The sequence below is a fragment of the Thamnophis elegans genome, chromosome 1, assembly GCF_009769535.1.
Source record: "Thamnophis elegans isolate rThaEle1 chromosome 1, rThaEle1.pri, whole genome shotgun sequence".
In the NCBI taxonomy this organism is placed as follows: domain Eukaryota; kingdom Metazoa; phylum Chordata; class Lepidosauria; order Squamata; family Colubridae; genus Thamnophis; species Thamnophis elegans.
Window position 1 is genome coordinate 168,932,524 of NC_045541.1, and position 15,035 is coordinate 168,947,558.

The 15,035-nt window shown below is 41.8% G+C and overlaps 1 protein-coding gene across 1 annotated transcript in view; it reads right to left on the minus strand.

Annotated features, from left to right (window-relative positions):
- Positions 1–15,035, minus strand: part of UNC13A (unc-13 homolog A) — a 127,440-nt gene that overhangs the window by 56,657 nt on the left and 55,748 nt on the right. The window contains exons 17-22 of the mRNA XM_032214197.1: positions 12,825–13,052; positions 10,774–10,915; positions 8,530–8,699; positions 7,780–7,895; positions 5,941–6,104; positions 3,811–3,961 (exon numbers count right to left, since the gene is read on the minus strand). Of these exons, the coding sequence (XP_032070088.1) occupies positions 3,811–3,961; positions 5,941–6,104; positions 7,780–7,895; positions 8,530–8,699; positions 10,774–10,915; positions 12,825–13,052 (971 nt within the window). The remainder of the gene's footprint in view (positions 1–3,810; positions 3,962–5,940; positions 6,105–7,779; positions 7,896–8,529; positions 8,700–10,773; positions 10,916–12,824; positions 13,053–15,035) is intronic.

Below are 15,035 nucleotides of genomic sequence, written 5' to 3' on the forward strand. Positions count from 1 at the left end.
TTTTCACTGGGAAATGCCATTCCTGCCATGTTTCCCTGAAAATAAGACAGGGCACTTATTTTCTTTTGGGCCCTGAAGTAAGCACTTGGCTTTATTTTTGGGGAGGTCTTATTATTTTTGAGGTGCAGGAGGCTGCGAGTATAGTTACCTCATGGCTGCTGCTATGTTGCAATATTTTCAGGGAGGGCTTATTCTAGTGCATGCGTATTATCCAGGGAGGTCTTATTTTCAGGGAAACAGGGTATTCAATATTGGAACTTTTTTGGACAAATCTTTGCTTTTCTATGAGAGACAGACGATAGCAAAGGCAGGATCCTTCAAGGTTTAATTCTCCAGTCCATGACTCCACAACATTTTCCTCTACCAAACCAGGTCCTGGAGGCCCTTCATTTATTATGTGGCTATTGACTAGTCTTTATAATACTTCCAGACATCACTATTTTAGGGAGTAGTTACCCACAGAAACCAACCTATGGGGAGGTAAACGTGAGTGGGGAAAACCTGGAAGCTTTCAGATTCGTGTTAATACGAGGGTTCCAAGTAACACCCCCAATAAAAGAAGACCTTTCCTTTTATTAGAGTTGTCATATTGGCACATCTGGGAAAATCTGAAAGCTTCCAGGTTTTCCCCACCCAAGTGAAAGTTCAAGTCCCTGCCCAGCACCCACATGCCAGTCACAGGCCCAATCAGGCACCGTCCCAACGGGAGATGCCTCCCAGTCACACCACTCCAGGCACAGGGCAAAATGTCCTTGACTCTCTCAGAAAGGAATGTTATTTAGACTATCTATCTCCCACACTCCATGTGATTCCCCCTCCCATTTCCCCACAGCAGAGAAATGTGGCAAGCCGGAAGGCCCAATGCAAAAGATGGCTTCCAGGCCTGACATATGGTACGAGTTGCTCTGAGGGAAGTGATCTCCAAAAATGGCCTTGCTTTTTAAAACATTTTAATTTGGGGGCCCCCAAATCAGCCGCATCTCTTTCAGACAACATCCTGTCACCATTTGAAAGCCTTCCTGGTTTAGTAGTTGGTTTGTACAACTGTATATAAAGAGGATTCTCAGGACTCTGCAGACCACTACTCTTAAAAAACAACAACAGTAAAGTCTTCTGCATTCTTAAACCATCTCTCAAACCCCAAGTTTTCATTGTGAGAATACAAAGTACGAATGGTTGCAAACCCCTACTGTTATCCTCTAGAAGTTATGATTATATCTTTCATAATATTATGCTTCCCCCCCCCCCATCATGGAACACAAGATGGCATGCAGAGAGATGTCTAGGCAATCTAACAACCGTCCTTCAGTGGAGTTCAGATATGCTTAGCTGCAGCTAGGTGACTCCTAACCCTGCTGGCTTAAGAGCTTTCCAAAGGAGACCAAAGGTTGATGATGTAGGCCAGGACTGCTTCTTAGGGCTCCATCCAGGAGTTTCTGGAAAGTTTAACACCTGACATTTCTAGAGCGATTGATGTTTTGCCTTTCCAGTTTATGTGTTTAATGGGCTGTGAGAATAACCTCGAAGAAGAATTAAGCCAGATAAGAACAATCTGAGTCTAGATAAACTTAGGAATGGGAATGGAGAAAGTGTCCCAGGATTTACCTTCACAACTTTATTTATTTGTTTAATTTATATGCCACCCATCTCACTGCCCAGGATGGCATGGGAGGTGCATAATTGCATTCTCGCTAGGATAAAGACGGAGAGGGTGGCACATTAAGAGTTGCAAGAATCTGTTAGTGTAGCCCTAAAGGTGGTTTTAGTATTCATACGTTGGAGTCCAGGTCTGGTCTGTCTTGAAGGGCTGACATCGATCTTGCAACTCTGAGTAAGTTCTTCCTCATTTTTTTTTCAAAGTTACTCTCACAACCCATTACAATGTTATGCCCTGGAATATGCTGGTGGCCTTCCATCCATGTACAGTTGTAACCAGGACTGGCATGGTTAGTGTTCTGAGGTCAGAGAAACTGGGCTAGCTGTAGAAGAGATCCAAGTTCGGATTTTGTTCTCATCCCCAAAGCTTCCTAATATTCAGCAACTCTAGTGACTTTACAGCCCAGCCTGCCTTTCAGGATTTCTTATAGGGATAATATGGGAGAAGGAGGCACATGTACTACTTTTTGCTTCTTGGACAGCGAGTTAAATAAACTGGAAAGAAAGGGAGGAGAGGGGAGGGGAGGAGGGGAGGGGAGAGGAAAGGGGAAAGGAGGGGGAGAGGAAGGGGGAGGGGAGAGAGGAGGGGAGGCAAAAGGAGAGGAGAGAGGAGAAGAGAAGTGTGGGGATGAAAGAGGGGATGGGAAAGGGAAGGGGAGAGGAGGGGAGAGTGGAGGAGAGGGGGAAGGGGAGGAGAGGGGGAGTGGAGATGAAAGGAGAGGAAATGGGAGGGAGAGAGTAAAGGTTAGAGAGGTGAGGAGAGAAAGTTTAATGGAAATGGGAGGGAGGGACGAAGGAGAGGGGGGAGGGGAAATGAAAGGAGGGGAGAGGAAATGGGAGGGAGAGAGTAAAGGTTAGGGAGGTGAGGAGAGAAAGTTTAATGGAAATGGGAGGGAGGGAGGGATGAAGGAGGAGGGGAGGGGAGATGAAAGGAGAGGAGAGGGGAGAGGAAATGAGAGGGAGAGAGTAAAGGTTAGAGAGGAGAGGAGAGAAAGTTTAATGGAAATGGGAGGGAGGGACTAAGGAGAGGGGGGAGGGGAGATGAAAGGAGAGGAGAGGGGAGAGGAAATGGGAGGGAGGGAGTAAAGGTTAGAGAGGAGAGGAGAGAAAGTTTAATGGAAATGGGAGGGAGGGAGGGACGAAGGAGGAGGGGAGGGGAGATGAAAGGAGAGGAGAGGGGAGAGGAAATGGGAGGGAGGGAGTAAAGGTTAGAGAGGAGAAGAGAGAAAGTTTAATGGAAATGGGAGGGAGGGAGGGACGAAGGAGGAGGGGAGGGGAGATGAAAGGAGAGGGGAGAGGAAATGGGAGGGAGTAAAGGTTAGAGAGAAGAGGAGAGAAGGTTTAATGGAAATGGGAGGAAGGGACTAAGGAGAGGGGAGAGGAGAAGGGAGAGGAGGGGAGAGGGGAGGGAAGAAGAGAGGGGAGGGGAGGTAGAGGAAATGGGGTGGGAGGAAGTAAAGATTAGAGAGGATGGAAGGTTTAATGGAAAAGGGAGAGAGAGAAGAAGGAAAGAGAAGTAGAGAAGGAAAGAAAGAAGGAAGGAAGGAGGGACGGAAGGAAGGAGGGACGGAAGGAGGGACGGAAGGAGGGACGGACGGAAGGAAGGAAGGAAGGAAGGAAGGAAGGAAGGAAGGAAGGAAGGAAGGAAGGAAAGCTGCCCTAATTATTTGGAAGTCTAGAACCATTAAACCAGGGAGCTTTGACCTGGTTTCAGGTTGTGACCACTGCTATGGGAGGGCTCTAGGAAAAAGGCACCATAGGATTGGCTATATTTTCCCAATAATCCCTCCCCTGCAAATTGTTTTCACTTTTAAACCCAGCCCTGTTTGAGTTTGTTCTTGCTCACATTGAACCCTAGTTTACCAACCTCTGTCTTGACTTATGTAGGTTGGGCAAACATGTTCTCTCTTTCTATTGGAGAGATATGTGCAGCATAAATGCCACCACCAACCCCTGGGACATCAAATGATTCCCTAGGAAATCATTTGATAAGGCTGTGACACAACATTTCTTCTGGGGTTGAGTGCGTGGCTGCACACAAAGAATCAGGTGTCCTTTTTCACCAGGCTGCTCCCTCTGTCATCATGCACCCCCCCAGGAAAAAAGCAAAGAGTAAAAGTAAGAAATGAGTGTTCTACGCACCATCGGACTTACCCCGAAATTGGAAGCGGCAAAACGGTCAGAGGCAGAGACATTGGTGGAGGCAGTGGTATGTGCATAATAAGCATTAATGTTGGCCAATAAAGTACTCATTACAGCAGGCACCCCTGGGCACATGTATTTTGAGGAAAGACAGGCAAAGTGCCTGCAGCATGGAAACACAGAGAAAAAGGAAACTTCAGGTCGTCTCTAAGCCGGAGGGAGGAACAGTTTGGGGTTGGTGGATGCAAATGGCATTTTAAGGAAATTTTGAGTTCACTGTTACAGACTTTTGGGTTCACGGTCACAAATAATTATCACTGTGCATTTAACTCTTTGAGGTAAGCAAGCCAGGTCAGGAAACAGATATTGCAAATATGGTATATTTTTATTATTATTATCTTTATCTATATATATGAAAATGGCTGTGTGTGTTTGTTTCGGCATAACTCTGGAACGCCTCGAGCAATTTCAACCAAACTTGGAACACAGGTGACTTACTCTCTGGAAAAAAAATACTGTGGGGGTAAGATCCCCTAGCACCCCTCGGGGTGTATGTTCTGTTAAGATACAGCCTGTTGTGCCTTCAAATGGCTTCTACTCTACTGCTGTAAAATGGCTTCTACTGTACAGTGCAGTGGAGTTGCCATGGTAACAGCTTCACAGCACTCCACAAGGAGGCTCTCTCTGATAAGGGGGAAAATCCAACATTAGAAATTACATTAATGAAATTCCGGACATTTCCCCCCCTATAAATAAATACCCGGGCAACACCGGGTTATCAGCTAGTAATATATAAAAACATAATCTTGGAAGCCGATCATTTTTTCCCTTTCCTCCCCATTGTACCAAAGGGAATTAAGATGCAGTCACATATCTTTCTAATGTGCCTTTCCAGGCCTGGGCTTAATTTATACTTCACTAACTGCCACATTCTTTCTCCAAAATAACCTCTGTAGTTCTCTGCACTGGACTTACAACCACTACTGGCATTGCTTTCTTTATATCTTTCTACTGTTTCTTAACTCACAATTTTTGATCTGCAAGATCCCTGTAGAACAGGGATGGGCAACTATGGCGCCTTTACAAGCTGCGGACTTCAACTCCCAGAATTCCTGAGCCAGCATGGCTCAAGAATTTTGGGAGTTGAAGTTCTCAGGTGATAAAGGGTAGAAGGACATCCAGTAAATTGCAACCTGAGATTCTTTAATTAATGACTCTACATATGTTTGGTCACCATGCCCAAGTAATGATTCTCTATATGCAAGAATTTTATCAACATTTTTTAAACAGAAAAGATGCAGAAGCCCTGCCTTTGAATCTCTGAAATTTTGAAGTTCTGAGATCCAAGATAAATACCGTATTTTTCAGAGTATAAGACGCACCTTTTTTCCTCAAAAAAGAGGCTGAAAATCTGGCTGCGTCTTATACATCGAATACAGCATTTTTGTTGCCTCCCAAAGCCCCGCCCTTCACCAAAATGGCTGTGCATACCCTTATAGAGGCTTTCAGAGAGCTCCTGGGGGCTGGGGAGGGCAGAAATGAGCAAAAAATGGTCTGTTTTTTGTCCCCCCCCAGCCCCCAGCAGCACTCTATAAGCCTCCATAAGGCTATGCATGCAATTTTTTTAACAAAAAACAGGCCTGTTTTCATGAAAAATGGACCATTTTTTGCTCTTTTTGCCCCCCTGACTCCCCAGGAGCACTCTGTAAACACCCCCCTCCGGGCTACTCATGCCATTTATTTGAAAAAAAAATGGGCCATTTTGGGGAGGTTTGCAGAGTGCGAAAACTTTTTTTTCCCTTTCAGAAAGCTCTTTAGTTAGAGTGATTAATGGGAATTACATTGATCAAGTGCTGTGCCAGCAGAAACAAGTCTTTGGTGCTGCAGGTTGTCAGCAATTTCCTTCTCCAGCACATGGATAAATACACCTGGAAACATCTACCTACCTACCTACCTACCTACCTAATCTCTCTCCCTACCTACCTACTGTATTTCTCTCTCCCTCTCTCTCCCTCTATCTATCTACCTACCTACCTTTTTTTTCAATTTGCCTCTTCAAAACCTTGGTGCATCTTATACTCGAGTGCGTCTTATACTCCAAAAAATACGGTATATAGTCTGTCCTGAATTACAGATACTCACGTCATAGCCTGATAGATGGACTCCACTCCGTATCTCATAGCAAACTCATCCACAATCTCCTGGGCAGTTTCATCAAAATATACTTTCCAAGCATCGTCTCCTTTTGCATCTGGGATTTTGACGACACCATTGTTTTGGATATCCGTCACAAAATGGAATAGGTTCTAAAAGCCATTTAGAGAAGGAATTAAATTAAATCAGAAGACTCCCATGACTGAGGAGGTTGAGAAAGGGGAGTGGTTTGCATCAGTGGTGGGTTTCCATTTTTTTACTACCAGTTCGCTTTTGCGGGCGCATGATGCTTCTGCGCATACACAGAGTTACTGGGTGGGTGCGGAGCCTCCCACCGCCGCCACTACCAGTTTGCCCGATCCGGGCTGAACCGGGAGCAACCCACCTCTGGTTTGTATTGAGGTCAACAGACTGTTGCTATTATTTTTTGTTGTTGTTCAATTTTTTTAATTAATTTATCAAAATATTAAATATAAAGAAAAATGAAAATAAAGGTAAAGTAGGGAAGGAAAAAGGGAAGAGAAAATGTGTAGGATAAAAGGGGGGAAAGAAAGAATAGCATTGACCTCCAACTCTTTTTAGCACTGTAGAATAAGTTAATAATATATGGGCATATTTTTTACTTTTGTGTAATACTGTAATACATAGTAGCCACTTCTATAACAACTAACCTATCTAACCAGCAAAACCCACCCAAAGTCAAAGTTCCTTTTTTTTCACCTCAAGCATAAAGTCCAGAAGTGGTTTCCAAGTAGAAACAAAGTTAGCTGTATTCTTTTATTTGATTAACACAGTCATTTGGCCATCTTTGCTAATTCCATCAGTTTTTTCCAGTCACTCATACATTGTGGGAATTAAAGTATTAACTTTAACTAACGTTGATATTATCTTGAGAAAAACTCAGCAAAACCATTGCGCCTAGATAGGCATCATATCCATAAGTACACTTACTTTCCTTAGGAACAGAAATCATGTTTTATGGAATGAGATAGTGTTGTTGTTTTTTTTAGCAAACACTTTTCAGGCTCTTTGGCAACTACTTCAAGTGGAACTTTAGAAGTTATTGGTGCTCCATCATTGGAAGCTTTTACGAAAAGATTGATAGCCATTGGTCTAGAATAGTATATGGTCTCCTGCTTGACCAGGAGATTGGACTAGAACAAGGGTCTCCAATGTCTGGGCTGTATTCCATTCGGAACCTGGCTCCACTTATGTGAGCAGTGGCCACTCGCACTGGCAATCCTACTTGTGTGAGTGGTAAACGCTCTCACAAATGGAACTGGTGCATTCACACATGCCCACCTATTCCTCATACAGATCCCCCCCTCGTGTTAGGCCACAAAGCTGGAACGTTAGGACCTCCAAGATCCTTTCCTAACAGCTTTCCTGTGATCCTCTGAGGAGGTAGGTCGCTTGACTGTCTGTGGGGAGTCTGTGGCAGTTCAAATCTCACCAGGCTCAAGGTTGACTCAGCCTTCCATCCTTCTGAGGTGGGTAAAATGAAGACCCAAATTGTTGGGGGCAATAGGCTGACTGTGTAAACTGCTTAGAGGGGGCTGTAAAGCACTGTGAAGCAGTATATAAGTCTAAGTGCTATTGCTGTTGCTATTCAATTTCTATAGCTGCCCATTTCAGCCCAGTTGACTCTTATATTGTGGTCTCATGAACTATTATCACTCTGGGAACGAACCATTACACTTTGGCCCAGTTCTATAGCAGGATGAGATGGCTCCCTGCACTTCCCAGTGTATTTGCATATAGGGCTGGGACCCGTGCACCATACCACAAAAAGCAACTCTCTGAATTGCTATGTGCCTTTTCACTCACTTCATGAAGACAGGTGTACTGCACATGGTAAGGTGCCACTTTCTCCTCTCCTTTGATCTCCACACTAATGTGCAATCGGATAGCTCCGGATACAGCTGACTTATCTGTTCGCTTATCTGAAACAAATTAGGGATGAGGAGAGAGGATTGGTGTTACAGTTATTTATAAGATTGATGAGGGAAAGGGGGTGTTTATTGAAGTCTATATGAATATCCCAGAATAAGCAAGAATATAAAGAGTATAATGAGAAACCAGCTAGTTAAGACAACACAACCTGATGCCTCTAAAAGGCCTATAAAAGAAATAACAGCAATAGTCCCCGCCCCCCGTCCCTTGTAGATTTTAAGAGCAGTCAAACTGTTTCAAGCATTTATCCAGACTTAACTTTAGTTCCATCTTTGTCAAAGCAAATGATTCACTCCAACATTCTTCAGACTCAGAATTGTGAATTGTGAATTTTCTTACTGATCTGCTAGAGCTGATAAGTGTATGTGTGTGTGTGTGGGGGGGGTGTTAAACTGCAAGACTGGACTCCTTGAGATTTTTATCTGGGAAGTCAATGGCCAACTACCAGATCTAGATTTTGTATGTCAGACTGAACATATTGTTAGTATAGAGACAATGAATACATCCAGGTCTCTTTTCTGAAGAAATGGCCTGCTTTCTTAGGACTTACGGATGCTTATGACTCATTGAGATGGAAAGCTGCCCATAAATACGTGTCCCTCTTGAGGCTGGATGACGGCTTACCCAGATTGTACCAGACATCCATTTCTCCACTCAGTGTCCGCACTTCAATGATCGTCTGACCCAGGAAGTCATCAGATTCCCTCTTGAAGCGCTGTTTTACCCTAGACTTGATGTCATCGTCTTCGTCCCATACCCGAACCTTAATTCGATCGGAGGAGTTATGACACTCACTGATCGTGGAGGAAGTTGGGAAAAGAGGTGAAGTAATAAATAAAAGCTGTCATTATGAGACCAGACATAGCTACTGAGGGAAGGGCAAGTGATTCAGTGACTCCTAGAACCTACAGGAGACCTTGTAATTACTAAGCCCATTGCACATTTCCTTGCAAGATCTCTCTATCCTCAACATTAATTATATCCCTGCCACCCTCCCTCCCTCCATTTATTTTCATTTCTAACTCTGCATATTTTAGTATTTTAATCAGTGTTTCCTTTAATTAAAAATCCACTTACATTATGGAATTATGTACATTATGAACTTACATTATTCATTAATTATCCAGGCAAATTATTAATTTCTAACTGTAAGTAGAATTTTTAATTAATCTTTAATTTCGGGGAAAACGGAGTAACTGAGGGGATACTCTGAGAGGATACTCTGGAGATCCACCAGCAGAGATGAAAAGGGTACTACTACAATTATCAATTATTCCTGTACTCTGTGGGCAGTGAGCCTTACACAAGCCTTCATTAAAGTAACTGGGAAGAGGGGGAAAAAAATAAAAGCTCAAATTCTGGGAGTAGAAGGGAAATCTTCTTTCAATCTTCTCCCTTGAGAAAATTTGGGAATGTTTCTCTGCCACAGATATATAAAGCAATACCTAAACTGTCCATAATGTCTTGATACACAGGAATGACTCTTTCCAACAGCTGTTATTGCTAACTAAACGTGTTTCAATTCCAGAAATAAGGCTGCAATCTCACATTCTTGGAAAAGCAGCTTTTTTAATTTCTGGGAGCCAAAAGAGTCCTGACCCTACTTCTAAAATAATCTGGATTCTGAATATTTGGTGCCTGCAGGCTACAATAAATATATCTGACGTGTGGAAGAATGAAGGCTGTAATAGCAATTAGCTTGTAATTTCTGTTTCCTGCCTCAAAATCATGGGGCATGTTTCGTGGTTAGGAAGGGGACAAGAAAGATTTTGGCATTGAAATTTATCCTCTAGCTGCAAGAATATGGTCCACTGGGATCAAATAAAAGATTTAGCTTGGAAGTGTAGAAGTCAGAGCTAAGCAATTCTCGGGTATCCATCTTGTGGGGAAAATCAGATAGGAATCATAACCAGATAAACTAACTCTAGTTTACTATGTCTATGGAGAGTCTCAATCATTCAGGTCACGGTTGTCCCAAAGGTGCTTTTTCCCAAAAGGCAACTGGGCTTTCTTGGGTTTTTTTCTTTGAAAACATTTTGCTTCTCATCCAAGAAGCTTCTTCTGTTCTAACTGACTGGTGGGGGATGGATTTTATTGTAAAGCTACATTGACAGAATCTAGGTAAAGGTTCCCCTCGCACATATGTGCCAGTCGTTCCCAACTCCTGGGGGCAATGCTAATCTCCGTTTCAAAGCCGAAGAGCCAGCGCTGTCCGAAGATGTCGCTGTGGTCATGTGACCGGTATGACTAAACGCCAAAGGTGCAGGGAATGCTGTTACTTTCCCACCAAAGGTGGTCCCTACTTTTCTACTTGCATTTTTACATGCTTTCGAACTGCTAGGTTGGCAGAAGCTGGGGCAAGTAATGGGAGCTCACTCCATTACGAGGCGCTAAGGATTCGAACCGCTGAATTGCCGACCTTTCTGATCGACCAGCTCAGCATCTTAGCCACTGAGCTATGGCGTCCCTTCGACAGAATCTTACAAGTCTTAAAAAAGAATCCTTCCCCCCATCTTCTTTCACCCTAAGAAATTAGGGATGGGTGTCTTCTTAGCTTCTTCCTCCACCCACTATCCAGTTGTGGGCTATGCTCTCTCTTATCTGACCATTCCCTTGACAGCGTCTCTTCCCTGTCTCTCAAAGTCTTTCCAACCTACCATTGCATCAGAACAATGTTTGGAATGGAAAGTAGAACATTGCTGAACATCTTGTATCTCTTTAGTCGCATCCTGATGCTGCTAAAGGATATCAGATCCAACTAATGCAGGCTCTTAGCCTGCTGGTGTGAATTTGTGTGTTAGTTAAGGAGGCAGTGTAGCACTCCTACCCAAATGCTTTAGAGAGACAGATGCTTTAGGATTCACTTACAAGTGGAAGTTTTCCTCCCAGACGGGGTTCAAATTTCCATAAATGGTTTTTGTTCTCTTTTTGGTCTTTCCAACCTGGACGGTTACATAGGGGTCACTGGAGCCCGTTTTATCCTTCGCCTGCAGGCCTTGCGCACAAACCACTACAAATACATAAGCCACACGCAAGTACCATGTTGATTAGATGGAAGGATAGACATATACCAAAACACACACACACACACACAACAACAACAACAACAACAAAGGCAACACACGAACAAAGAAAACAAATGAAAAAAGTTAGGTTTAGATAATAGGCATAAAAAGAGCTTTAACATTAATTTTTCTTTTCTAGGTTGATTAGAATAAAAACAAAGCAATTTGCCTATTTGTGTATGAAATGTTTTTTTTAATGTATGCCTTAAGATCCAGCTTTTTTTTTTTAAATGTACAGTATGCCTCCAGATCCAGCAAGTCCCTGCAGTATTCTTGGCAAGATTTCAAAAGTGAGTTCCCATTGCCTGCCTCACAGGACCGAATCTCTATCCTAAAGTCATTTAGCTGGCTTCATGCAAAAGGTGGAACTAGAACTCACAATCTCCGGGTTTCTAGCCTTCTGCCTTAACCATACTGGCTCTTGTATGAAAGATGGCTAGCCCTAATTTATTGGTTTGATTCATGCACTACCTTTCAGATTAAACTGAGTGTCAAGAACGTCAGGCAGCTAATTTTAAGATTAGTAGATGGAAATTTAGGATTAGGTAATGTAACTGAATTATTAATAGTGTGTTAAAGTATATTGTGAATTTAAAATACTAAGGATTAGAAATTGTGGGGATTTTGAGATATACTCCCCAGATTGATTAAATATTGTTAATATTTGGTGTTATTAGTAATACTACACATTTGGAATATTGAAGTTATTGGGGAATAATGAGTAATTTTTAAAATATTAAAAAATAGTAATTTAATAGAGGATAACAAATACATGGCGTAAAGAAATGTTATCTATGTTTGAATGAATTAATAGAAAAAATTATAAAGGATTATGAAAAGAGAATAGTATTGTTGACGTTGGAAGATTAGGATTATATATTTGTATTATTATTGTCAACCTTGTTCAAAAAAGATTTGACCCAGTCAATACACTCTCCACAAAATATGTATGGAATTATTATACTAAAAAATAAAAACATATAATAATAAAAAAAGAACTTCAGGCAGCTGAAGCATTATTGAGCACTAAAATCACATCTAAATCATTCTAAAATCACAGATCTCTTCCATCCCAAAATGTGAACAGGGAAAAACAGCTTTATATGATTTTATGTCTTGACCCTCCTCAACCTGCACCAAAATCAATTACCGGTAATATATGGATTTCTCCACAGTCCATAATTGTCTCCAGAGATGGGGAAACACTTTACTCAAATTGATTTCAAACCTACAAATTAATTCAAGGACAATGGTCCTTTAGTAGTCTCCTTTTTTAAAAATTGTCTCCTTTCTTTCTTTTCTTTTCTTTTTTTGGCATTTTGTAATACACTTTTATGAAAACCCAACAAAAAGCATACAAAAAAAGTTGATGGGGAAGAAAGAAAGTGCTCACCTAAATTCAAATACTAGTGAGAGGGAAATCTACACAAGGGTAGTATAAAAGAGAACATTACTTGTATAGATGAATACATTAAAAGTGCGCCAAATAATGTTTAGAAAATAACACATTAGAAGGCATGCACTTCAAAAACTGAGGAAAATAAAGAGAACATCACATAGATGTGGAAACGGGGGCCAAAAAAAGGTTGGAAGAATGAGAGTGAGAGCAAAACAAAACTTAATAGACTGCTTTGCTCTTACATATACTCCTGCATAGAATAAATCCAGAATATTTGTGGGTATGGGGTTATCTGCATATTTTTGGTCATGTTTGTGTAGTGTATATTGGAGATGGTGACCCTTTGACAGCTGTATGCAACGAAATTTTATTTTAATGTATGCCAATGAGTGTACATTTAAAGTGACAATAAAGTTGTACTAAGTTCTAAGTTCAGAAAGTTATTGGAATGATACCTGTGATGCTGATCTTGGCAGACCATTTTGAAGTGCCATCCAAAACACTCTGCTTGACTGCCTTCATCTGCTGGGTATGGGTGGTCTTGGAGACCGCAAAGATCTCCTGGATCAACTCGAAGATTTCTGGTTTATTCCGCTCCCGGATCTTCATACGGTCTTTCAGCACCATAATAATATTCTGTGTGCGATCTTCTGCCCCATGTTTAGAACTTTTCTCTGCTGCCCCTGTGCACCAGAAGAAATATAATATTGATAATCTCACATGCACCAGAAGAAATATAGTATTGGTAATCTCACATGCAATAATTGTGGTGACTATCATTATTGTTTATTATCTCTGTTGATAACAACACAGGTAGGCAAACTGTAAGACTCTAACTGGACTCCGAGAATTTCTCACTACTGGCCCCGCCTGCTAGGTGCTGAAGTTCAGATCATTGGAAATATCATAAGTTGTCTATCTGTATATGAGGAATCCCATTTCTTTGATTCATTTTGATAATGAATTGTATCATTTAACAAGAGGAAAAATAAATAACTGCATGCAGCAACTAAATAACTATGTAATGTATTTCAATTTGATTTTAATTTGAGGATTTCATCTCAGACTCTATTAGTGCTTTACAAATAGCTCCGTCTTCTCTTTCCTTATGGTGATTGTTATATGCCATCAAATTTGTGTTGCCTTTTAGTGACTACGCAGATGGATTTTCTCCATGACGATCTGTCTGTAACCTGGTTCTTCAAGTCTTCCCATAGTACACCCATCACCATTGTAACCATGTCTATCTAGCTTCCTATTGGTTATCCTTGTCCCTTTCCTTCCATCTTTCCCAACATTCAAACCTTCTCTGGAGAGCTGGATATTTACGTACTGTATGTCCGAAGTAGAATAAATTGAGCGTAGTCAGTGAGAATTCTGGGTTGATTTGTTTGATGATCCATTTGTTTATTTCCTTGGCTGTTTTCTGTATTCTCAGATATTTTTCCCCCAACACCAAGGTGTCAATATTCTTTCTATCCTGTTTCTTTTTAGGTCCAACTTTCATTTCTCTGTTGTGTCAAGTGAATATCATTATCTACCCTATTCTGATCTTTGTAAGTATAGACACATTGTAGCACCTGGATACCTCTTCCAAGTCAATCGTGGCATATTTCTTACCACTTGTTCTTTTACTCCTGATGGTTGATCCTAAGTGGTGGGAGCTATCTATCTCTTCAATATCTTCACTATTAGTACTAAGACTGGTTGGTGTGCCTATGGTCATTAATTTGGCCTTCTTTACATTTTAGCCCTATTTTTTCATTGGGTTCCTTGACTTACTAGAACTTGCTAGATTATTAGAACTTACTGGTTACTAGTACTTACGGATCCTTTTGTCAGGCCTGCAGCCATATTTCTTTTGGATCTTTGGCCTGCCACACTTTCTATTATGCCTTTTTCTATTGTGGGAAAATGGGAGGGGGGATTGTAAGGAGTCACAGACTATGTAGCCAAAACAAAATTCCTTCTAGAAAGCCAAGGTCATCCTTTGTCTCTGCATCTCTGCACCTGACCGGAATTGGATGGGTTGAACTACCAGCATGGCAGTGGGAGATTGGACCATGTGATGGATTTGTAGCTGTGGGGCAAGATGTTGAACTTTCAACTAGGTGGGAAAAACCTGGAAGCTTTCAGATTCGGGTTTTCCCAGGTGTGCCAACATGGCTCTCTTAATAAATGGAACTTTGAGCAATACTTTGCCTTGGATTCTGATATATTTTTGAATCCTATTTGGAACCCTGACACCTTTGCATTTTTGATGCAAAATATTACCATCAGCTGCTGTCAAATTGTGGTGCTGGAGAAGACTCTTCAGAGTCCCTTGGACTGCAAGGAGATCAAATCAGTCAACCCTAAAGGAATCCTGACTTCTTTGGAAGGACAGATACTGAAGCTGAAGTTCAGATACTTTGGACACTAAATAAGAAGAGAGAACTCATTGGAAAAGATCCTGATGTTGGGAAAGACTAAAGGTAGAAGGAGACCAGGATAGCAGAGCATGAGATGGTTAGATAGTGTCATCGACACAATGAACATGAATTTGGGCAGACTCCGGGAGACAGGGGAGGACAGTGGAATCTGACATGCTAGAGCCATGGTGGTGCAGTGGTTAGAATGCAGTACTGCAGGCTACTTCTGCTGACTGCCTGTTGCCAGCAGTTCAG